Genomic DNA, 26,138 nt, shown 5'->3' with positions numbered 1-26,138 from the left:
GACACCGTCGCAGACGGTCAGTTCCCCCACCTCCCCCCACCACCTTAAACATTCACTCCTTGTCCTCCTGCAGAGGAGTGGCAGCAGTGTGGATAAAAGACCCCCCCCCCCAAGGCAATTCTCGAAGGATCTTTCAACAGCTTCTTCACCTATACCGTGCAGGACCTGAGACCGCTGTTATGCCCATTCCCCTTCAAGTCGCACAGCACTATGCCTTGGAAATATATCATTGGGCTCTCACTGACACTGGCTAAAATTCCTACAGCTCCCACCCGAACAACATATTCAGAGTCGAGAGTGTGTTGATGGAAAAGCACAGCAAGTCAGGCAGCATCCATGCCCAAAATATTGACTCTCCTGCTCCTCGGATGCTGCCTGATCTGCTGTGCTTTTCCAGCACCACACACTTGACTCTGATCTCCAGCATCTGCAGTCCAACTTTCTCCAAACAACATGTTCGATCTACTTACTCGAACACCTAAAGGTGGAGAATAAATGCTAGTCTACTCAGTGATGCTGACATCACAAGAATCATTTACTGAAAATGGCCTCTACTGTCAAGTATACACCTCCCCATAACCCAGCCATCACAATCACAGCCAGTCCCTGACACAACCCAAACATTCTCCTCTTTGTAAACTGCATTTTATTTACTGACCTCCCAGGTCCACTAAAATCCAAAAGAATTTGCAAAGGCAAGGATAGTCAACATGGCTTTATGCGTGGGAAATCATGTCTCACAAACTTGATTGAGTTTTTTGAAGAAGTAACAAAAAGGATTGATGAGGGCAGAGCATTAGATATGATCTATATGGACTTCAGTAAGGCGTTCGACAAAGTTCCCCATGGGACTGGTTAGCAAGGTTAGATCTCACGGAATACAGGGAGAACTAGCCATTTGGATACAGAACTGGCTCAAAGGTAGAAGACAGAGGGTGGTGGTGGAGGGTTGCTTTTCAGACTGGAGGCCTGTGACCAGTGGAGTGCCACAAGGATCGGTGCTGGGTCCTCTACTTTTCGTTATTTATATAAATGATTTGGATGTGAGCATAAGAGGTACAGTTAGTAAGTTTGCAAATGACACCAAAATTGGAAGTGTAGTGGACAGCGAAGAGGGTTACTTCTGAGTACAATGGGAATTTGACCAGATGGGCCAGTGGGCTGAGAAGTGGCAGATGGAGTTTAATTTAGATAAATGCGAGGTGCTGCATTTTGGCTTTATAGAGGTTTATAAAATCATGAGGGGCATGGATAGGAGAGAGAAAAGATTGAAAAGAGACCTAAGGGGCAACCTTTTCACACAGAGGGTGGTGCATATATGGAATGAGCTGCCAGAGGAAGTGGTGGAGGCTGGTACAATTATAGCATTTAAATGGCACCTGGATGGGTAGATAAATAGGAAGGGTTTGGAGGGATAAGGGCCAAGTGCTGGCAAATGGGACTAGATTGGGTTGGGATATCTGGTTGACATGGACGAGTTGGACCGAAGGGTCTGTTTCCGTGCTGTAATCTCTATGACTCTATGTCAGTGAAGGTTTGAGTACAGCGTGCAGACCGGGCCAGTGTCCAACTTATCTTGTACCTCTCTTCTGCAGGTTAAAATATCAGGGAGTTTGTCCTCCTGTTGCTCGATCAGAGGAAGATTTTGATCCTGGCGCAAAATTCCACATTCCTTCGAGTGTACCTTATGTCAGGTATGTCTTTGATACTGACCTTTCTGTGGTTCAGTTTCTGTCACTACACTTGGAGAATTGTTCAATTATCACTAATAAACAGGATGGACAACCCATTCAGAAATGACCTGGATCCTCCTGCAATTGAAGATTGCCTTGACACTGTAGTGTGCAGGGAGAGAAAAATGGTGTGCTTTGATTTAATTTTCTCTGACCTTTGCATTTGTTGTTTTGCAAAACATGAAACCTCCAGAACTGAGGCAGATAGAGTCTGCCAACAGCTCCCATGATGTCATCAGAACAGAAAGATCATTCTTTTAACCCAAGGAAATTTGACAAAACAAATTCAAAAACCATGCCCATTGTTACTTTATTTGGAATGTGACTTGAGGCCAAAATGAAATTGTATGGGCAAAAGCCAAGATCAGGTTAGGATGAGCAATGATAACACAGAGGCAATTCATTTATATTCAAAAACACACTCTTAACAACCAAGGCTACAAATTTGATCTATACTTGTTGATTGACCTGAGAAACAGAGTTTCAGATCGATGAACTTCCAACAGAACCCTAATTCATGAATTAGTCAATGTAAATGCCACTTTTGAGCTCGAACTCTGTGCTTTACTCTTCTCAGATATTTTGTGAGCTTCATCATCCAGTTCCAGTTTCATGAGAGCCTTTGTAAAGCAGCTGGTCAAACAGGACCTCTGTACAAATGTGATATCTACAAGTCAACAGCTGCAGGAAAACTCATCGGGTAAGAACTATTACAGTTCCTTTGTAACTAGGAAGAATTATAACTAGCTGCCCTAAAACCTCAAACAGAACACTCAGAACAGAGAGGAAATACTCAAGGAAATATGACCAAAGTTCGCCTTCTACCATTCTGATATAATATAGCCAAAAGGACTTATTGACTTATTACATTCCTCAATCCCTGTCAGTGAATCTACAATGGAACCGGAAATTACATTTTACAGAAAAGTGGGGAGAATATAAAAAGTGCAGGGTTGAAACTGGAAAGGAAATGAGGATAAAACTCCTTGGATGCTGCCTGAACTGCTGTGCTCTTCCAGCAACACTAATCCTGGAAATGAGGATAGAAAAGAGAGGGCAAGAAAGAATATTGACAAGCAAAGCTCAGGTGAACCCAGAAATGTTTTCAGTTACATTAAGAGAAAGTCAATAATTAAGGAAAGAAAAGAGGCCATGAAAAAGATTTTTAGATTAGATTACTTACAGTGTGGAAACAGGCCCTTCGGCCCAACAAGTCCACACTGACCCACCGAAGCACAACCCACCCAGACCCATTCCCCTACATTTACTCCTTCACCTAACACTACGGGCAATTTAGCATGGCCAATTCACCTAACCTGCACATTTTTGAACTGTGGGAGGAAACCGGAGCAAACCCGCGCGCAGACACGGGGAGAATGTGCAAACTCCACACAGTCAGTTGCCTGAGGCGGGAATTGAACCCAGGTCTCTGGCGCTGTGAGGCAGCAGTGCTAACCACTGGGCCACCGTGCCACTCTGCCACTGGGCTGCTCACAGTTTTAAGAAGTAATCTGTGTATAAAAGTGAAAGGCATTAGAAGAGTTAAAAAGGGGTCATGAAAAGGTGAGAGCAAACAGGAACAAGAAGAGTCCCAAAGATTTTATACGGATATAAAAAGCAAGATGGTAGCCGGGAAAAAGGTTAGGCCACTCAAGGACAAAGGAGGGAATCTATGTGTAGAGCCGGAGGTGATGTTCTACATGGATGTTTTGTGTCGATGTTCACCAAAGAGGAAGAAATGGTGGAGGATGATCTCAGGGAAGAAAATGCTGAATTTCTAAGCAAAGTTGCTATTAAAAAAGAAGAGATATTGTGCATCTTTTAGAAGTATTAAAGTAGGGAAGTATTTGAGTCCGGTATAATTGATCCCAGAAAATTGAGGAGGCATGAAGAAATCATTGGAGCATTGACAGACATCTTTGTCTCCCCTTTGGCCACGGGTGAGATCTAGTGGACTGGAGAATAGCCAATGTTGACCCATGAAGAAGGGTAGCAGGGATAATCCTGGAAATTACAGGCCTGGGGGCCTCACTTTGCTGGCAGGGAAATTATTGGAAAAGATTCTCAGGGACAAGATCTTTTTGTATTGAGGAGCAAATGGACGTATTAGACAATAGACAATCGGTGCAGGAGTAGGCCATTCTGCCCTTCGAGCCCGCACCACCATTCAATATGATCATGGCTGATCATCCTTAATCAGTATCCTGTTCCTGCCTTATCTCCATAACCCTTGATTCCACTATCCTTGAGAGCTCTATCCAACTCTTTCTTAAATGAATCCAGAGACTGGGCCTCCACTGCCCTCTGGGGCAGAGCATTCCACACAGCCACCACTCTCTGGGTGAAGAAGTTTCTCCTCATCTCTGTCCTAAATGGTCTACCCCATATTTTTCAGCTGTGTCCTCTGGTTTGGCACTCACCCATCAGCGGAAACATGTTTCCTGCCTCCAGAGTGTCCAATCTTTTAATAATCTTATATGTCTCAATCAGATCCCCTCTCAGTCTTCGAAACTCAAGGGTATACAAGCCCAGTCACTCCAGTTTTCAGCATAAGGTAATCCTGCCATTCCAGGAATTGACCTCGTGAACCTATGCTGCACTCCCTCAATAGCCAGAATATCTTTCCTCAAACTTGGAGACCAGAACTGCACACAGTACTCCAGGTGTGGTCTCACCAGGGCCTTGTACAGCTGCAGAAGAACCTCTTTGCTTCTATACTCAATCCCTCTTGTTATGAAGGCCAGCATGCTATTAGCCTTCTTCACTACCTGCTGTACCTGCATGCTCACCTTCATTGACTGGTGTACAAGAACACCCAGATCTCTCTGTACTCCCCTTTACCTAAATTGATTCCATTGAGGTAGTAATTGGCATATTAGCGATAGACAGGGTGGCTTTGTGTAGTGGAGGTAGTGCTTCACTAACTTGATTGAGATTTTTGAGGAGGTGATGAAGATGGTTGATGACGGAAAGGTGGTTGATGGTGTGGGAACTTGTGCCTGGATCCTTAATGAATACTTTGATTCAGCATTCACGAGTGACAGGAACTTTGTCATTTCTGAGGACAGTGTGAAACGAACTGATACACTTAAACAGATCGATGTTAAGAAGGAGGATGTGCTGGAAATTTTGAAAAAAGTAAGGATAGACAATTGTCCTGGGCTAGACGATATGTACCCAAGGTTACTGCAGGAAGCGAGGGAAGAGATTGCTGCCCATTCTAAGTGATTAAAGACTTAACAGCAGTCTAGGTTTGTTCAATACATCGCATCAGTTGTATGACACTTTGATCTTTTACTATAAATTCTGTGTGCTATGATCCTGCCCCACAGCTCCCTGATGAAGGAGCAGCACTCCAAAAACTTGTAATTCCAAATAAACCTGTTGGACTATAGCCTGATGTTGTGTGATTTTTATGTTTGTCCACCCCAGTAAAACACCAGCACCTCCACATCAAAAGTCCCTCATGGCAGACTGGTACAAAAGGTGAAGTCACATGGTATCAGGGGTGAGCTGGCAAGGTAGATACAGAACTGGCTTAGTCATAGGAGACAGAGGGTAGTGGTGGAAGGATGTTTTACGAATGGAACGTCAGGTGATGTTCCCCTGGAATCATGCTGGGACCTCTGCTGTGCATGGTCTACATAAATGATTTGGAGGAAAACATGGCTGGTCTCATTAGTAAGTTTGCTAAGATGATATAAAGATTGGTGGAGTTGCGGATAGTGAGGAGGATTGTCAGAGGATACAGCAGGATATAGATCAGAGATGTGGACAGAAATATGGCAGGTGGAGTTTAATCCGGACAAATTTGAGGTGATGCACTCTTGAATGTCAAGTGCAGGTGGAAACTAAGGCAGAACCCTTAGGAATATTGATATGCAGAGGGATCTGGGTGTGCAGGTCCACAGATCACTGAAGGTGGTGTAGGAAGGTGAGGTAGTAAAAAAGGCCTATGGCATGCTTGCCTTCACTGGAAAGGGGCATTGGGTAGATGGATAAACAAGTTACATTGCAACTTTATACATCTTTAGTTGGGGCACACTTGGAATATGGCGTAAGTTGTGCCCCTGTTCAAAAAAGGGAATAGGGAATTACAGGCCAGTTAGTCTTACTTTGGTGGTAGGCAAAGTAATGGAAAGGGTACTGAGGGATAGGATTTATGAGTATCTGGAAAGACACTGCTTGATTAGGGACATGGATTTGTGAGGGGTAGGTCTTGCCTTACAAGTCTTAATGAATTCTTTGAGGAGGTGACCAAGCATGTGGATGAGGATAGAGCAGTGGATGTAGTATACATGGATTTTAGTAAGGCATTTGATAAGGTTCCCCATGGTAGGCTTATGTGGAAAGTCAGGAGGCATGGGATAGTGGGAAGTTTGGCCAGTTGGATAGAGAACTGGCTAACCGGTCGAAGTCAGAGAGTGGTGGTAGATGGTAAATATTCAGCCTGGAGCCCAGTTACAAGTGGAATTCCGCAGGGATCAGTTCTGGGTCCTCTGCTGTTTGTAATTTTTATTAATGACTTGGAAGAGGGAGTCGAAGGGTGGGTCAGTAAATTTGCAGACGATACGAAGATTGGTGGAGTTGTGGATAGTGAGGAGGGCTGTTGTCAGCTGCAAAGGGACTTAGATATGATGCAGAGCTGGGCTGAGGAGTTGCAGATGGAGTTCAACCCTGTCAAGTATAACGTTGTCCATTTTGGAAGGACAAATAAGAATGCGGAATACAGGGTTAACAGTAGGGTTCTTAGTAAGGTGGAGGAGCAGAGGGATCTTGGGGTCTATGTTCATAGATCTTTGAAAGTTGCCACTCAGGTGGATAGAGCTTGTAAGAAGGCCTATGGTGTATTAGCGTTCATTAGCAGAGGGATTGAATTCAAGAGTCGTGAGGTGATGTTGCAGCTGTATAGGACCTTGGTTAGGCCACATTTGGAGTACTGTGTGCAGTTCAGGTCGCCTCATTTTAGGAAAGATGTGGAAGCTTTGGAGAGGGTGCAGAAGAGATTTACCAGGATGTTGCCTGGAATGGAGAATAGGTCGTACGAGGATACGTTGAGAGTGCTAGGCCTTTTCTCATTGGAACGGCGAGGATGAGGGGTGACTTGATAGAGGAGTATACGATGATCAGGGGAATATATAGAGTAGACAGTCAGAGACTTTTTCCCCAGGTACAACAGAGTGTTACAAGGGGACATAAATTTAAGGTGAAGGGTGGAAGGTATGGGGGGATGTCAGGGGTGGGTTCTTTACCCAGAGAGTGGTGGGGGCATGGAATGCGCTGCCTGTGGGAGTGGCAGAGTCAGAATCATTGGTGACCTTTAAGCGGCAATTGGATAGGTACATGGATGGGTGCTTAAGCTAGGACAAATGTTCGGCACAACATCATGGGCCGAAGGGCCTGTTCTGTGCTGTATTGTTCTATGTTCTAAGTTCTGGTCACCACACTACCAGAAGGATGTAAATGCTTTGGAGAGGGTACAGAAAAGGTTTACCAGAATTTTGCCTGGTATGGGGGATTTTAGTTATGAGGAAAGGTTGGATAGACTAGGTTTATTTTCACTGGAACACAGGAGGTTGAGGGCGACCTGATAGAAGTTTACAAGATTGTGAATTGCATGGATAGAGTGGAAAATATGAGGTTTGTTTCCAGAGTTGAGGGGTCATTGCTAGGGAACACAGGTTCAAGGTGCAAGGGGGTGGGGGGAGTTTAAAAGATATATGCAAGGCAAAGTTTTCACACAAAGGGTGGTGTGTGTCTGGAACGTGCTGTCAGAGGAGGTGATGGAAACAGACACAATAGCAGCATTCAAGAAGCACCTGGATGAATACATCAACAGGAAGGGAATAGAGGGAGAGGGATCCTGTAAGTGGTGACAGTTTTATTATGGAAAGGAAAAATGTATTGGGACAGGCTTGGAGGGCCGAAGGGCCTGTTCCTGTGCTGCACTGTTCTTTGTTCTTTTTATGGGAATGATTCTTATTGCATGTGTCTTCCCAAAAACTCAATGGATAAAATATGTGTGGCATGGTGACTCAGTGGTTAGCTCTGCTGCCTCACAGCGCTCGAGGCCCAGGTTTGATTCCACCCTTGGGTGACTCTCTGTGTGGAGTTTGCACAGTCTTCGTGTGTCTGTGTGGGTTTCCTCCAGGTGCTCCAGTCTCCTCCTACAGTACAAAGCTGTACAGACTGGGTAGATTAGCCATGGGAAATACAGGGTAAGGGTGTGGGTCTGGATGGGCTGCTGTTAAGAGCGTGGGGATGGACTTGATGGGCCGAATGGCCTACTTCCACACTGTAGGGGTTCTATTCTAAGTACTGGGTTGGCCTGAAGAGCTCAGTTTCGAGTTGGCACAGCCAGTGGCTTCTTTCAGTGGTGTAAAATGTCTCGGAGGAAAGCCCCGATAGAGAATTTGGGGAATCCAAGGTTATCTCTTTCCTCCACAAAACCCTGCACTCTGTACGTGTCCTGTCCCAAATAACTCACTTACTTTATCCCAAAATGTTAACTTCTGGAGGAATTCTATCTAATTTTGGACAAACTGCTGCTATTGCCAGTGAAGGGAATGTGTTCTATCAATTGATCATTCAGTCTCTGATGTAATGGCCTTGATATTTTAAGCTCCCCTGGCCCTGCCCCAAGAAACAAGCAGGAATGGTTTGGATAAGGAGTTAAAATCAGAAAAAGATTGAAATCTTGTCTCTGATCCATTACATTCCTGACTTTTGTGATGTTAACAGTGATAATTCACATACCAGGCTGGACTTACCAGACCTTTCCTGCACTCCACATCCACTCAAAAAAAAATCATGTGTTTGAATATTCCCACTTTAGGAACACTCTGTATCCTTTGGGATTATTGTTCTGGACAAGGTGAAACAGATCAGCATCTTGAATTGCATTCAGATACATTATCCTTAAGTGAAAGCAGTGGATATGAATGTATAATATTTATAATTGGCCTTCTCACTCAGTTACCACATTACATCCTGGAGGAAGTGAGGAACCACATTGCTCAAGGCACAGATCATTCATTCAACATCTACCCTTACCCCAAAACATTTTTTTTCAAAAATATACTTTATTTGTTATATTTGTAAAAGTATTTTGTAAAATATATCAATTTGAATATTATAAAGTCAACTTAGGCAGCATGTTCCATTGGATATGTTTTGAATACACTTAATCTTTACAACTGACGTTCCATATCAGGTCTATCCCAAATAGTACTATTTATGGTAAGTTACGTTTATATTAATGGAGAATCCACCTCTCTCTCCTTCCTCCTGCTTTAAGATGCTCCTACCTTTTAGACCATCTGCCATAATATCCCTTTTTGTGGCTTAGTGTCTAAATTTGCATCATAGTGCTCCTGTCGAGCAACTCGGAATGTTTTAATATATGGAAGGCACAATGCAAACAGAAGTTGTTGTTGTCATTTCCATCTCAGGGATGCCATGAAACTGGGGAGTAGCAAGCCGTGGCCTGAAGCAATGAAGATGATCACAGGGAACTCCAGAATGTCTGCTTCTTCCCTCCTGAAATACTTCCAGCCACTAACAGAATGGCTCACTGAAGAAAATAAGAAGCAACAAGAGACCCTCGGGTGGCCTGATTATGACTGGACTCCAGGTCAGTACAACATGATGTCCAGCTAAAGATAGCCATCCTTTAACATCCGAGCTCATTCATTCAGGTGTGCTGTTGGGTGGCATATCTTCACTCAAAGGGTGGTGGAAATCTAAAACTTGTCCCCCAAAAGATTTCAAAACTGAGATTCAGATATTTTTGTCAGATTTAAAGCATTAATGAGTCAAACCAGGTTAATGGAATTAAGACCCAGGGGGTGGTGTGTGTATGGAATGAGCTGGTGGTGGAGGCTGGTACAATTACAACATTTAAAAGGCATCTGGATGGGTATGTGAATAGGAAGGGTTTAGAAGGAGATGGGACTAGATTAGGTTAGGATATCTGGTCAGCATGCACAAGTTGATCCGAAGGGTATGTTTCTGTGTTATACATCTCTATGACTCTCCATGGATCAATCATCATTGAACTGATGACTTTTGACAGGTCAAATGGTCTCCTTCTCCTTCTCTGTCCTATGCAGGTGATGATACTGATAACAGTAAATTATCACCAACAATTGCTCCTTTGAAGTCACTAAGTCTGTTTTGGATGTGATTAGATTGACACTGCTAACATATGGAATAATGACCTGGGAAAGGATTCAGATGTTTAGTCTGAGCAGCAGTGATTAGAGTCATAGAGTCATAGAGATGTACAGCATGGAAACAGACCCTTCGGTCCAACTCATCAATGCCGACCAGATATCCGAAATTAATCTAGTCCCATTTGCCAGCACCCGACCCATATCCCTCTAAACCCTTCCTATCCATATACCCATCCAGATGCTTTTTAAATGCTGTAATTGTACCAGCCTCCACCACTTTCTCTGGCAACTCGTTCCACACATGCACCACCCTCTGCATGAAAATGTTGCCCCTTAGCTCCTTTCCCCTCTCACCCTAAAACCTATGCCCTCTAGTTCTGGATTCCCCCACCCCAGGGAAAAGACTTTGTCTATTTATCCCATCCATGCCCCTCATGATTTTGTAAACCTCTATAAGGTCACCTCTCAGCCTCCGAAACTCCAGGGAAAACAGCCCCAGCCTGTTTAAGTCTCTCCCTATAGCTCAGATCCTCCAACCCTGGCAACATCCTTGTAAATCTCTTCTGCACCCTTTCACGGAAGGAGACCAGAATTGCACGCAATATTCCAACAGTGGCCTAACCAATGTCCTGTACAGCCACAACCCATCTAACCCCGCCCCTGCCCACTTCTCCAAACCCGTCCAACCCCAGCCCCTGGCCGATCCCCCCATCCACATTCCACCGACCTATCCGCACCCCTCCCCGTCCATCCTGTCTGCCCCACCCCAGTGCACCCCCCGCCCTCCCCATTCTCCCCCCCCTCCAACGCAGCCAGACTGGGCACCAACAGTAAGACTGCTGTTGCCTTTGGCGGGTGAGTCTCCAAATAGCACGCACACGCACACGCACAGACGCACATGCACAGGCACACACACACATTTTTACTGCAATGTTTTTACAAGTTCCACCTTTGCCCTGTGCAGGACAATGTTGGAGAGATTATCTGGGGAAAGGGGATTCAGGGTACACCCCTGTGTAGAGAGAGCGGGCAGTCAGTCACCTGGGGACTGTGCCTGCACTCCCATCAATGTCCAGGATTTCAGGAAGCATTTCAGGAAGCTGGGTTCATTTTTAATCAGTGTAAACAAAAGATGTGATCAGTGTTGGAAACACCTCTTTGATGTAATGCTTCTAGCGGGACCTTGAGATCTCCTTTGATTAATCCGAAATTCGGATAATTGATATTCAGATAATTGAGGTTCCTCTGTATAAGTGATTTAGACTTGAGTGTAGGAGGTATAATCTGTAAGTTCACAGACAATATAAAAATTGGTGGGATGGTAAATAGTGAGGAAGATAGCCTTGGACTATGAGAGGATGTAGAGTCAAGAGAGTGGTGCTGGAAAAGTACAGCGGGTCAGGCAGCATCCGAGGAGCAGGAGAATCGACGTTTCGGATGTTGGGTTGGTCAGATGGGTTGATTAATGGCAAATATATTTCAATCGGATAAATGTGGGGCAATGTATTCAAGATTAGATTACTTACAGTGTGGAAACAGGCCCTTCGGCCCAACAAGTCCGCACCAACCCGCCACGCACCCAGACCCATTCCCCTACACCTAACACTCGGGCAATTTAGCATGGCCAATTTACCTAACCTGCACATTTTTGGATTGTGGGAGGAAACCGGAGCACCCGGAGGAAACCCACGCAGACACGGGGAGAACGTGCAAACTCCACACAGAGAGTCGCCTGAGGCGGGAATTGAACCCGGGTCTCTGGTGCTGTGAGGCAGCAGTGCTAACCACTGTGCCACCATGCCACCCACACAAACAAGACAGGGAATTCATGATTAACAGTAGGAATCTGGGTGCAATAAGGATCAGAGGGGCCTTGATATGTATGGACACTGGTCCCTTCAGGTAGCGGGGGCAGGTGGATAAAATGGTGAAGAAGACATATGGCATAGTTGCATTGATTAGGCAGGGCATAGAGTTTAAGAGCAAGGAAGTAATGCTGGAACTGTACAAAATGCTAGTTAGGCCACAGCTGGACTACTGTGGGCAGTTCTGGAATCCAAATTATCGGAGGATGTGATAACACTGGAGAGGGTGCAGAGGAGATTTGCCAGGATGTTGCCTGGGCTGGAGAGTTTCAGTTCTGAAGAGAGATAGACAGATTGGGTTGTTTTCCTTAGAGCAGAGAAAACAGAGAGAGGACATTATTGAGATGGATAAAATGATGAGGGGCAGAGATAGGGTAGAGAGGAATAAACATTATCCCTTGATGGAGGGCTCCATGACCAGGGGCAGAAATTAAAGACAAGAAGCAAAAGGTTTAGAGGAGATATGAGGAAAAGGTCTTCCACCCACAGGGTGGTGGGATTCTCTAACTCAACACCGACTGGGTGATCGCTTTGCTGAGCACCTTCGGTCTGTACGCAATCAGGTCCCAGATCTTCCCGTGGCTTGCCACTTCAACACACAATCCTGCTCCCATGCCCACATGTCTGTCTCGGCCTGCTGCAATGTTCCAGTGAAGCTCTACGCCAACTGGAGGAACAGCATCTCATTTTCGAACTAGGCACGTTACAGCCTGCCGGTCTCAACATTGAATTCAACAACTTCAGATAATTTTATTTCATAGAACATAGAACATAGAACAGTACAGCAAAAACAGGCCCTTCAGCCCACAGTGTTGTGCCAACCACTGATCCTCATGTATGCACCCTCAAATTTCTGTGACCATATGCATGTCCAGTAGTCTCTTAAATGTCCCCAATGACCTTGCTTCCACAACTGCTGCTGGCAACGCATTCCATGCTCTCACAACTCTGTGTAAAGAACCTGCCTCTGACATCCCCTCTATACTTTCCTCCAACCAGCTTAAAACTATGACCCCTCGTGTTAGTTATTTCTGCCCTGGGAAATAGTCTCTGGCTATAGACTCTATCTATGCCTCTCATTATCTTGTATACCTCAATTAGGTCCCCTCTCCTCTTCCTTTTCTCCAATGAAAAAATTCCGAGCTCAGTTAACCTCTCTTCATAAGATAAGCCCTCCAGTCCAGGCAGCATCCTGGTAAACCTCCTCTGAACCCTCTCCAAAGCATCCACATCTTTCCTATAATAGGGCGACCAGAACTGGACGCAATATTCCAAGTGCGGTCTAACCAAAGTTTTATAGAGCTGCATCAAGATCTCACGACTCTTAAACTCAATCCCCCTGTTAACGAAAGCCAAAACACCATATGCTTTCTTAGCAACCCTGTCCACTTGGGTGGCCATTTTAAGGGATCTATGTACCTGCACACCAAGATCCCTCTGTTCCTCCACACTGCCAAGAATCCTATCCTTAATCCTGTATTCAGCTTTCAAATTTGACCTTCCAAAATGCATCACCTCGCATTTATCCAGGTTGAACTCCATCTGTCACCTCTCAGCCCATCTCTGCATCCTGTCAATGTCCCGCTGCAGCCTACAACAGCCCTCTATACTGTCAACGACACCTCCAACCTTTGTATCTTCTGCAAACTTGCTGACCCATCCTTCAATCCCCTCATCCAAGTCATTAATAAAAATTACAAAGAGTAGAGGCCCAAGGACAGAGCCTTGTGGAACACCACTCACCACAGACTTCCAGGCAGAATATTTTCCTTCTACTACCACTCGCTGTCTTCTGTTGGCCAGCCAATTCTGTATCCAGACAGCTAAGTTCCCCTGTATCCCATTCCTCCTGACCTTCTGAATGAGCCTACCATGGGGAACCTTATCAAATGCCTTGCTGAAGTCCATATACATCACATCCACAGCTCGACCCTCATCAACTTTTCTAGTCACATCCTCAAAGAACTCGATACGGTTTGTGAGGCATGACCTGCCCATCACAAAGCCGTGTTGAATGCATTTAATCAAGCCGTGTTCTTCCAGATGGTCATAAATCCTATCCCTCAGAATCCTTTCTAACATCTTGCAGACGACAGACGTGAGACTCACTGGTCTGTAATTGCCGGGGATTTCCCTATTTCCTTTCTTGAAGAGAGGAATTACATTTGCCTCTCTCCAGTCCTCAGGTACGACTCCAGTGGAGAGCGAGGATGCAAAGATCTTCGCAAGTGGCAAAGCAATTGCATTTCTCGTTTCCCAAAGCAGCCGAGGACAAATCTGGTCCGGGCCTGGCGACTTGTCAATCTTAATGTTTGACAAAATTTTCAGCACATCAGCTTCCTCTATCTCTATCCATTCCAACATGCACACCTGCTCTTCAAAGGTTTCATTCACTACAAAGTTTGTTTCTTTCGTAAAGACAGAAGCAAAAAACTCATTTAGGCCTTCCCCTGCCTCCTCAGACTCCACACAAAAAGTCCATATGCTATCCCTGATCGGCCCTACTCTTTCTTTGACCATTCTCTTATTCCTCACATAAGTGTAAAATGCCTTTGTGTTCTCCCTAATCTGTTCTGCCAAGCCTTTCTCGTGCCCCCTCCTGGCATTTATTTAAATTTTTTTTTCACTGTTCTTGATCATCTCTCTTTCTCTCACCCCCCACTCTCTCATCACCTTTTTTCTCTCCTGTTCCCCCTTTGCTACCCTTTTCCCGTTTTTCATTTTGCCTCTGCTTCACCCCTCCCCCCATCCCCCACATATTTTGTCACATAGCACTGGCTTCAGTCTTGGTCATTCACAGCTCCTAATCTCCCTATAATCTCTCTATGTACTGTCATTATCACCTCGTTATTGCTACCTTGGCTTCTGGAACCATGATTCACCTTCTCTCAGCCTCGTATAAATACCTCCCTATTTCTCCCATTATTTTAGCTTTGACAAAGGGTCAGTTAGACTCGAATCGTCAGCTCTTTTCTCTCCTTACAGATGCTGCCAGACCTGCTGAGATTTTCCAGCACTTTCTCTTTTGGTTTCAGTTTCCAGCATCAGCTGTAATTTGCTTTTATTAAGCCTGAAAGTGTGTTCTTTTTCACTCAGAATCTAAAAATTATATCAGCGATTGAGTGACAGTTTTTAGACTGGGCTCGATTTATTTCTGTAAGGCTAGGGGGATAGGAATTGTCTTTTTGTCTTATGTCTTGTCCTCATTTCCAATGGTTAGATCATGGGACTTCGGATACTTATAGCGGTTTGACATTGCTTGCTGCAGGACAGATGATCAGGCAACCGTTCTGCTCTGATCAGCTGCTTGTTGGAAAGATTTACAGGCTGTGTTATAAATACATCTCACCCACTCCAACCTCTCACCTCAACCCCTCCACCCCTCTCACCCACTCCAACCTCTCACCTCAACCTCTCCACCCCTCTCACCCACTCCAACCTCTCACCTCAACCTCTCCACCCCTCTCACCCACTCCAACCTCTCACCTCAACCTCTCCACCCCTCTCACCCACTCCAACCTCTCACCTCAACCTCTCCACCCCTCTCACCCACTCCAACCTCTCACCTCAACCTCTCCACCCCTCTCACCCACTCCAACCTCTCACCTCAACCTCTCCACCCCTCTCACCCACTCCAACCTCTCACCTCAACCTCTCCACCCCTCTCACCCACTCCAACCTCTCACCTCAACCTCTCCACCCCTCTCACCCACTCCAACCTCTCACCTCAACCTCTCCACCCCTCTCACCCACTCCAACCTCTCACCTCAACCTCTCCACCCCTCTCACCCACTCCAACCTCTCACCTCAACCTCTCCACCCCTCTCACCCACTCCAACCTCTCACCTCAACCTCTCCACCCCTCTCACCCACTCCAACCTCTCACCTCAACCTCTTCACCCCTCTCACCCACTCCAACCTCTCACCTCAACCTCTCCACCCCTCTCACCCACTCCAACCTCTCACCTCAACCTCTCCACCCCTCTCATCCACTCCAACCTCTCACCTCAACCTCTTCACCCCTCTCACCCACTCCAACCTCTCACCTCAACCTCTCCACCCCTCTCACCCACTCCAACCTCTCACTGCCTTCCTTATAAATACATCAAGCCTGGCCCAATAAATCCTGGAATGGGACTCAAACCTGACCCACTCGTTATAAGAGCTCTGGTTGGAAGCCAATATAGGATCAAAGGAACAATAAAGATCAGTCACGTTCTGATAGAAAATGGGTCAAATGACCTCCTTCTATTCAAATATTTACTGTATTCATGTCACTGTTATGCTGATCAGAATACGAATTAACTTTCACACATTCCTTTTCAGCTCTTTCTTCAGTGGAAGCTCCAGCTCCGACAACTCCAATTACCACTGTTGAGGGAAATCCAGTGCCTGTTCCAAAAAGCAAAGTGGATTTTCTGGGGTTAAGTTTAGATCCAGAGCAGGCTAAGGCAGGCCAGTGGATCCTGCTAGTACTGGCCCTGATCCTGGCTATAGCAGTCATTGCCCTCACAGTGAAAACATTTTTAAGAAATAAACAGCACAAATCAACATCTGAACTTGAACTGAAATAAAAAACAAATCTCATCAGGTCAGAATTCTTTCACTATGCAAAAAGAAAACAATAATTCAACACTCAATTTATATTTGTAAATCTGCTGTAAGAATGTTTAATTAATCTCTTGGGTTGGGTAGTCCTAATACTTCGAACACTTCAGTGATGACTAGACATTTGATGCAGGGATGTGAAATAATATATTAAAGCGTTCTGTTGTGTAATTTGCTGTAACTTTTGAATGTGAAAATAATGTAAATTCGATCAGTATCAGGTTATATTGTTGAGATTCCAAGACAGCAAACTACTGTTCCATAGTATCCTTCTTCTCTGGATGTTGTTGCAATCCTGAGCCCAGCTGCTTTTAAAAAAAGCGACCATATCTAACTGCAGTGGAACTGCGACCATATCTAACTGCAGTGGAAATGCGACCATATCTAACTGCAGTGAAAATGCGACCATATCTGACTGCAGTGGAAATGCAACCATATCTGACTGCAGTGAAAATGTGACCATATCTAACTGCAGTGAAAATGCGACCATATCTGACTACAGTGAAAATACAACCATATCTGATTGCAGTGAAAATGCAACCATATCTAACTGCAATGAAAGTGTGACTGTATCTGACTGCAGTGAAAATGCAACCATATCTGATTCAGTGAAAATGCAACCATATATAACTGCAGTGAAATTGCGACCATATCTGACTGCAGTGAAAATGCGACCATATCTGACTGCAGTGAAAATGCGACCATATCTGACTACAGTGAAAATACAACCATATCTGATTGCAGTGAAAATGCAACCATATCTAACTGCAATGAAAGTGTGACTGTATCTGACTGCAGTGAAAATGCAACCATATCTGATTCAGTGAAAATGTAACCATATATAACTGCAGTGAAATTGCGACCATATCTGACTGCAGTGAAAATGCGACCATATCTGACTGCAGTGAAAATGCGACCATATCTAACTGCAGTGAAAATGCTACCATATCTAACTACAATGAAAGTGCAACCATATCTGACTGCAGTGAAAATGCGACCATATCTGACTGCAGTGGAAATGTGACCATATCTAACTGCAGTGAAAATGTGACTATATCTGACTGCATTGAAAATGCGACCATATCTGATTGCAGTGGAAATGCGACCATAACTGACTGTAGTGGAAATGCGACCACATCTGATTGCAGTGAAAATGGCACCATATCTGACTGCAGTGAAAATGTGACCATATCTAACTGCAGTGAAAATGCGACCATATCTAACTGCAGTGAAAATGCGACCATATATGACTGCAGTGAAAATGCGACCATATCTAACTGCAGTGAAAATGCGACCATATCTAACTGCAGTGAAAATGTGACCATATCTGACTGCATTGAAAATGCGACCATATCTGACTGCAGTGAAAATGTCACCATATCTGATTGCAGTGAAAATGTGACCATATCTAACTGCAGTGAAAATGCGACCATATCTAACTGCAGTGAAAATGCGACCATATATGACTGCAGTGAAAATGCGACCATATCTAACTGCAGTGAAAATGCGACCATATCTAACTGCAGTGGAAGTGCGACCATAACTGATTGCAGTGGAAATGCGACCACATCTGATTGCAGTGAAAATGTGACCATATCTGACTGCAGTGAAAATATGACCATATCTGACTGCTGTGAAAATGCGACCATATCTGATTGCAGTGGAAATGCGACCACATCTGATTGCAGTGAAAATGTGACCATATCTGACTGCAGTGAAAATTAGACCATATCTGATTGCAGTGAAAATGCTTAAAAATGTGTTCCTGGAAAAGCGCAGCAGGTCAGGCAGCATCAAAGGAGAAGGAGAATCGACGTTTCGGGCATGCCCGAAACGTCGATTCTCCTTCTCCTTTGATGCTGCCTGACCTGCTGCGCTTTTCCAGCAACACATTTTTAAGCTCTGATCCCCAGCATCTGCAGTCCTCACTTTCTCCTGCAGTGAAAATGCGACCATATCTGACTGCAGTGGGAAGTTGATTATATCTAACTGCAGTGAAAATGCGACAATATCTAACTGCAGTGAAAATGCGCCCATATGTGACTGCAGTGGGAAGGTGATTATATATAACTGCAGTGGAAATGCAGCACCATGTTAACATTTAAGGAATAAGACCGCTGATATGTTAGAATGAGGGGTATGTTACCCTGCTCAAGGTTTTATCTTCCTCCTTTTTACTCAACATAAGAATTCTTTTGAGGCCCCTACCAACCCTTTAGGTATTGGTCCTGCTTTTGTAACCCAGCAGGTTTGTTGTGCCAAGTAGCAGACTCATACTTGGGTGACCTGAAGCTGCTGATGTCTGGAGGGTTCCTATAAACTATCAGTCCTGACTTGATAGCAACTATAAATTGAGCTGTCAGGTTTTGAGTGGAACATCAAGATCTTTCAAACAATCAAAAGGAAAAATTCCTAGATATGAGTGCAAGATATGTATGGACTCAGGGCTTGCCCTAATTTGTTGCCATTCTCATTATACCTCAATAAATCACTTCAGTGGTTGATTATTTTAAAACGGGTAACACAGGCAGCATAGCACCCAACCTTGGTAAGGACTCACAAGACTTTGAAAGGAGTTTCTTACCATAATTTTTTAAAATCCTTCCCCCCCCCCCACCAACACACATCCCTTAGTTGAAGGGGTGATAAGATTCATTTATTTGATCCCATGATGCCCCGTGAATTCTTCCAATGAAAAGTTAAACAGCACAGAAAATGAAAGGTCCAGGTTCGATCTACAGTGGCCAAGGTGGGTCATCTCAGCCAGAGTGGTATTTGAGATTCTACAATCCATTGGACCTCTGAGTGAGGGAGCTGAGGTTTAGTCAGTGATTATCTTCCAGTGGAAGGAAGTTCCTGCCAAAGTGGAGTGAACAGAAGGTAAGGCTCAACTGTGAAACGCCACGTAGTCAAATAGCAAGTCATCTGCTGCTGTCAAGGCTCAGACAAGATATCCTTGAGGGTAACCAGCGCTCACTAAGAATCAAACCCTAGCCAGAAGCCAATGCCTTCGGAGGGGGAGGGACAGAATTGTCGAAGACATTCTCTCAAGAATATGCAGTAACATGAAAACAAAATCTAGAGTCCACCTCTAAAAATAATGCTGCTGTGTTCTAGAAAGATCTAGCTCATAACATCACATTGTTTCTTTTATGTAGACACATACATTCATTGCATGATTCACATAGGAAGTGTTCAGAGAAAGTAAACCGAGAGTATGTGACTGAGGAAATTGATGTACCAAACAGCATGCACAATATACTTAAGCTGTTTTAAACAAACCACTGTGTTCTGTGTACTTTGTTCACTCCAGTTCCACCAGCACTAAAAGGGGCATTCTCTTGTCGACATACACACTTTTAATTTAATAATGTACCAAGACTCCAAGCAGATGAGGCAACATCAGAACGATCTGCAGTACAGAGGAGCACTAACCTGGCTGTTGATTTTTATATCCTCTTTGCAGTGTGTGCCTTGGGTAACATTAAAAATGATCGATATTCACCGTTCAGCTGTAACTGGCATCTGTAAAATGTCTTTAACACAGGGGCAGCACGGTGGCTCAGTGGTTAGCACTGCTACCTCACAACACCAGAGACCCGGGTTCAATTCCAGCCTCAGGCGACTGTCTGTGTGGAGTTTCCTCCGGGTGCTGCGGTTTCCTCCCACAGTCCAAAAATGTACAGGTCAGGTGAATTGGCCATGCTGAATTGCCCGTAGGTTAGGTGCGTTAGTCAGAGGGAAATGTGTCTGGATGGGTTACTCTTCGGAGGGTCAGTGTGGACTTGTTGGGCCGAAGGGCCTGTTTCCACACTTGTAGGGAATCTAATCTAATCTAAAAAAAAACAGGACATTTCACAGATGGTTTCAACCAAGTAAATCCAACAAGTCAAAGACATCTGAGGACAAGTAAACAAAGGTTTACCGCAAAGCGGTTGATTATAACAGCGCCTTGAGGGAAGGCGGAGTGTCATCCCCAAAGACTGAAATTTAGGAAGCTGACAGGATGGCCAACAGAAGGAGAGCAGTGCGGAGATTGGAGAGCTGCAGAGATTTCAGATAATTTCAGGATTGAAGATGGTTACAGTAATAGACAAGGATGAAGCCACAGAAAACCTCAAACAGAAGGGTATACATTTCAAAATTGAATTGATACTGTACTTGGAGCCAGTGCAGGTTCGAACTGGAAGCAGTGGCCCTCTGGTAATCTCACGGGACTAGTAATCCAAAACCCTGGGCTAATGTTCTGGTGCATGGGTTTGAATCCCATCATGGTTGACGGTATAACATTAATACAACAAGTATCTGGAATAGAATGCCTTTATTCATGTCCTTTAGAGAAGGAAACTGCCAGCCTTACTCTGGTCTGGCCTACATGTGACTCCAGACCCACAGCAATGTGGTTGACTCTCAACTGCCCTCTGGGCAAATAGGGATGGACAATGAATGCTGGCCCAGCCAGTGACACCCATGAGCGAACAAAAAAGAGAGTAAATAGAGATGGGTCGATGATATTTGGTGCAAGTTAGGGTAGACACAACAGGATTTGGGAAAAGTAGGATGGAAGATGGAAGAATGATCAGAACAGCATTGGAGTGAACAAGTAAACCATGATGTTGCTCATTTACTTTTATTAATTTAGGGATGGGGTCATTGCTGGTGGCACCTTTATTTAGTGACCAACCCTAGTTGCCACTTGAGAAGGTGGTGGTGAGCTGCCTTCTTGACCTGCTGCAGGCCATTTTCTATAGGTAGACCTGCAATACTATTAGGGAGGGAGGTCCAGGATACTGGTGATTTTCTGCAGTGCATCTTGTAAATAGTACACACTGCTGCTGAACATCGCTGGTGGAGCAAGTTTATGGATGTGATGCCAATCCAGCAGGCTCAATTTTCTTGGATGGTGTCAAGCTTCTTGAGTGTTAGCACAGCAAGTGGTGCTTGCATTTAGCTCCACTCCTTAGAGTTTGTAGGCAGCCCATGCAGATCGGAAGGTCCGACCACAACACCATGTTTCTTCTCCCGGCTTACAGGCAAAAGCTCAAACAGGAGACCCCCCTCGTGGATACAGGTCCAGTGCTGGTCGGAGGAGGCAGAGGATCAACTCTGGTGCTGTCTGGAGTCGGCTGATTGGGCCGTGTTCAAACAGGCCGCAGGTACCTTGGACGAGTACGTCACCACCGTCACAGACTTTATCAGCAAGTGTGTGGAGGACGGCATATCGAGGGAGTCAATCCAAGTGTTCCCCAACAGGAAACCCTGGATGAATCAATAGACAATAGGTGCAGGAGTAGGCCATTCAGCCCTTCGAGCCTGCACCACCATTCAATATGATCATGGCTGATCATCCTTAATCAGTATCCTGTTCCTGCCTTATCTCCATAACCCTTGATTCCACTATCCTTGAGAGCTCTATCCAACTCTTTCTTAAATGAATCCAGAGACTGGGCCTCCACTGCCCTCTGGGGCAGAGCATTCCACACAGCCACCACTCTCTGGGTGAAGAGGTTTCTCCTCATCTCTGTCTTAAAAGGTCTACCTTGTATTTTTAAGCTGTGTCCTCTGGTTCGGCACTCACCCATCAGTGGAAATATGTTTCCTGCCTCCAGAGTGTCCAATCCTTTAATAATCTTATACGTCTCAATCAGATTCCCTCTCAGTCTTCCAAACTCAAGGGTATACAAGCCCAGTCGCTCCAGTCTTTCAGTGTAAGGTAATCCCGCCATTCCAGGAATTGACCTCGTGAACCTACGCTAGACTCCCTCAATAGTCAGAATATCTTTCCTCAAATTTGGAGACCAGTACTGCACACAGTACTCCAGGTGTGGTCTCACCAGGGCCCTGTACAGCTGCAGAAGAACCTCTTTGCTTCTATACTCAATCCCTCTTGTTATGAAGGCCAGCATGCTATTAGCCTTCTTCACTACCTGCTGTACCTGCATGCTTGCCTTCATTGACTGGTGTACAAGAACACCCAGATCTCTCTGTACTGTCCCTTTACCTAAATTGATTCCATTTAGGTAGTAATCTGCCTTCCTGCTCTTGCCACCAAAGTGGATAACCATACATTTATCCACATTAAACTGCATCTGCCATGCATCTGACCACTCACTAATTTGTCCAGGTCACTCGGTAATCTCCTAACATCCTCATCACATTTCACCCTGCCACCCAGTTTAGTATCATCAGCAAATTTGCTAATGTTATTGCTAATACCATCTTCTATATCATTAACATATATTGTAAAAAGCTGCGGTCCCAGCACTGATCCCTGCGGTACCCCACTGGTCACTGCCTGCCATTCCAAAATGGAGCCGTTTATCACTACTCTTTGTTTCCTATCAGCCAACCAACTTTCAATCCAAGTTAGTACTTTGCCCCCAATACCATGCGCCCTAATTTTGCTCACTAACCTCCTATGTGGGACTTTATCAAAAGCCTTCTGAAAGTCCAGGTACACTACATCTACTGGATCTCCCTTGTCCATCTTCAGAGTTACATCCTCAAAAAATTCCAGAAGATTAGTCAAGCATGATTTCCACTTCATAAATCCATCCTGACTGTGACCTATCCTGTTACTGCTATCCAGATGTGCTGTAATTTCATCCTTTATAATAGACTCCAGCATCTTTCCCACCACTGAGGTCAGACTAACTGGTCTATAATTTCCTGCTTTCTCTCTCCCACCTTTCTTGAAAAGTGGTACAACATTAGCCACCCTCCAATCCACAGGAACTGATCCCAAATCTATCAAACTCTGGAAAATAATCACCAACACATCCATCATTTCTTGAGCCACCTCCTTCAGTACCCTGGGATGTAGACCATCAGGCACCGGGGACTTATCAACCTTCAGACTTAACAGTCTCTCCAACACCAATTCCTGGCAATCAGGACATATAGAACCTGCTAAAATCCAGGTGTGAGGCTTTCAGATCAGGAGACCCACTCAAATATAAGGATTCCAAGTATGACCTTCACAGAGCCATTAAGACAGGCAAGGACCAATACTGATCCAAACTAGAGACCCAGACAGACATTTGGCGACTATGGCAAGGACTGAATGACATCACAGGTTCTAAAAAGAGACAGTGCCAGATAGCAGACAATGACACATCCCTCCCAGATCGTCTCAACATCTTCTACGCTCGCTTTGAGGAGAATTTCGGCAGAGAGGTAACACCTATTCCGACAAGTCCTGACAAACCTATCCCAACACTCATTGCATCAGAGGTCAGATCAGTTTTCCTTTGTGTGAATCCAAGGAAAGCGATGGGACCAGATGGAGTACCAGGCCGTGCACTCAGAGCATGTGCAGATCAACTGGCAGAGGTCTTCTCAGATATCTCCAACCTCTCCCTGCAGCAGGCCACTGTCCCTGCCTGTTCCAAGAGGCCAGCATCATCCCTGTGCCTAAGGAGGCCCATGCAGCATGTCTCAATGACTACCGCCCAGTGACCCTAACTTCGGTGGTCATGAAGTGCTTTGAAAGGCTGGTCATGGCATTAATCAACTCCAGCCTCCCCACTACTCTTGACCCACTCCAATTTGCCTGTCAGACCAACAGATCCATGTCAGATGCCATAATCACTTGCCCTTCACTCCTCCATAGAACATCTTGACACCAAGAACAACTACGTAAGAATCCTACTCATTGACTACAGTTCAGCCTTCAACACTATTATCCCCTCGAGACTGATTACTAAACTTAGTGATCTCGGAATAAGCCCCACTCTCTGCAACTGGATCCTCAGTTTCTGACCCACAGGCCACAATCAGTGAAGATTGGGGACAATATTTCATCCTCACTAACACTCAACACTGGAGCCCCCCAGAGGTGCGTACTCAGCCCCTACTGTACTCACTGTATACCCATGATTGTGTCGCCAAATACCAGACTAATGCCATTTACAAGTTCGCTGATGACACCGCCATAATTGGTTGAACCCCAGATGGCATCGAAACAGACGGGAGGTGGAAGACATGGAAAAATGGTGCACTGAGAACAACTAGTTCTCAATGCCGGCAAAACCAAGGAATTCATTACTGACTTTCGGCAGGATGTTACTCATGCCCCCCCTATACATTAACAGCACAGAGATGGAACGAGTGGAGAGTGTCAAGCTCCTGGGTGTGGTCATCCACAACAAGCTTTCTTGGACTCTTCATGTGGACGCACTGATTACAAAGGCCCAACAACATCTCCTCTTCCTCAGGCAGCTGAGGAAATTTGGCATGACGGCAAATATCCTTGCCAACTTTTATAGGTGCGCCACTGAGAGCATTCTGTCTGGATGTATCATTACCTGGTATGGCAACTGTACCATTCAAGATTGGAGACGGTTACAAAGAGTGGTGAACTCGGCCCAGCCAATCACAAAGGCCAAAAGTGAGGGCTGCAGATGCTGGAGATCAGAATCTAGATTAGAGTACTGCTGGGAAAGCTCAGCAGGTCAGGCAGCATCCGAGGCAACCTCCCATCTATGGAATCCATCTACCAGGCCCGCTGTCAAGGAAAGGCCACCAGCATTCGCAAAGATCCATCCCACCCTGGTAATGTTTATCTACAACTTCTATCATCAGGGAGAAGGTACAGAAGCCTGAACACATGCACCAGCCGGTTTCAAAACAGTTTCTACCTTCCTGTTGTTAGAATACTGAAATGGACTCTCAAACTCTTAACATTGACCTGTACCTGGGGCTTTGTTTTTGTTTACCTATTATTTACTTATTTATGTTACTTAACTCTGTGATCAGCCTGCATTGCTCACAAGGCAAAGCGTTTCACTGTGCCTCGGTACACGTGACAATAAATTCAATTCAATTCAAAAATCAGAGAGAGAAAGATAAACATTATTAAAGTAGGGGGGATAATTTTCAATTTCTTTAGTATGCTTGGATTCTTTGGTAATGAGAAGAAATTTGCATGTCAATAGCATCCTTCACATCATCAGGACATTTTGAAATGCGTTACAGACAATGAGACTGCTTTGGAATACAATCCCTGGTGTAATATCATGAAGTACAGTAATCACTTGGCATGCTCACAAAAAGCCATGGATTGTTTGCTGAACATATTTTAATGATGCTGATCACAAAGATCATACATATTAGACAGGTACTGGGAAAACACTCCTCTTAAAATTGAACAGTCGTAAACACAGCTTTCGGAACTACTGGAGGAGAATGTCTGTGCTGATACTTATCACAAAGATAACAACTAGTTATTACCAACAAAAACAGAATATGCAGCCTTGCCTTGAGCCTCAGGATTTGGATACAATTAGAATTGAGGGACTCCTGTGTCATTGTATTTGCCAATGTTAAGGCTCTGATCACCACCATAATACAATCAGTTTTCCATGCTACCAGGCTTGTTACATCTTGCACAGGCAGCTCTGCATTCCTTAAAGGACAGGAATTGCAATATTGCAAAGCTACTTGATTGGCTGTCAAATACTTGGGGACTCTGTCCAAGCTCTTTTCAAGTATAGTCCATATTAGTGCGCAGTAATATTTCAGACAGTACAACCTGCAGATTGAAGCCCAATTATCCAGCAATTCCCTCCCCAACACCCCAAGAGAAAGCATTACAGAATTTATTTTCCAAATCCCTCAATTTCTAAAGGAAAATTCAAAACATTCACTATACTTCAATGTAATAAACAGGACCCAATAAAGCAGGATATTGCTGGGAGCTGCTGTATATTGGTCAGAAGTTAGAGCAACGAACGTGGAGTTCCCACTGAGTAAACTGA

General features: G+C 44.8%; 1 protein-coding gene across 1 annotated transcript in view; it reads left to right on the top strand.

The window, feature by feature from the left end:
- ace (angiotensin I converting enzyme (peptidyl-dipeptidase A) 1) overlaps nt 1-16,405 on the top strand; it is a 223,852-nt gene extending 207,447 nt beyond the window's left edge. Inside the window, exons 22-25 of the mRNA XM_087977991.1 lie at nt 1,596-1,694; nt 2,311-2,433; nt 9,185-9,366; nt 16,099-16,405. Of these exons, the coding sequence (XP_087834117.1) occupies nt 1,596-1,694; nt 2,311-2,433; nt 9,185-9,366; nt 16,099-16,346 (652 nt within the window). The 3' untranslated portion in view covers nt 16,347-16,405. The remainder of the gene's footprint in view (nt 1-1,595; nt 1,695-2,310; nt 2,434-9,184; nt 9,367-16,098) is intronic.
- The last annotated feature ends 9,733 nt before the right edge of the window (nt 16,406-26,138 follow it).

This window comes from Chiloscyllium plagiosum, unplaced genomic scaffold (genome assembly GCF_037043375.1).
Source record: "Chiloscyllium plagiosum isolate Xiang-an unplaced genomic scaffold, Cpla_swu_hap1 HiC_scaffold_32, whole genome shotgun sequence".
NCBI classification, from domain to species: domain Eukaryota; kingdom Metazoa; phylum Chordata; class Chondrichthyes; order Orectolobiformes; family Hemiscylliidae; genus Chiloscyllium; species Chiloscyllium plagiosum.
This window is presented reverse-complemented; position numbering and strand designations above follow the sequence as displayed.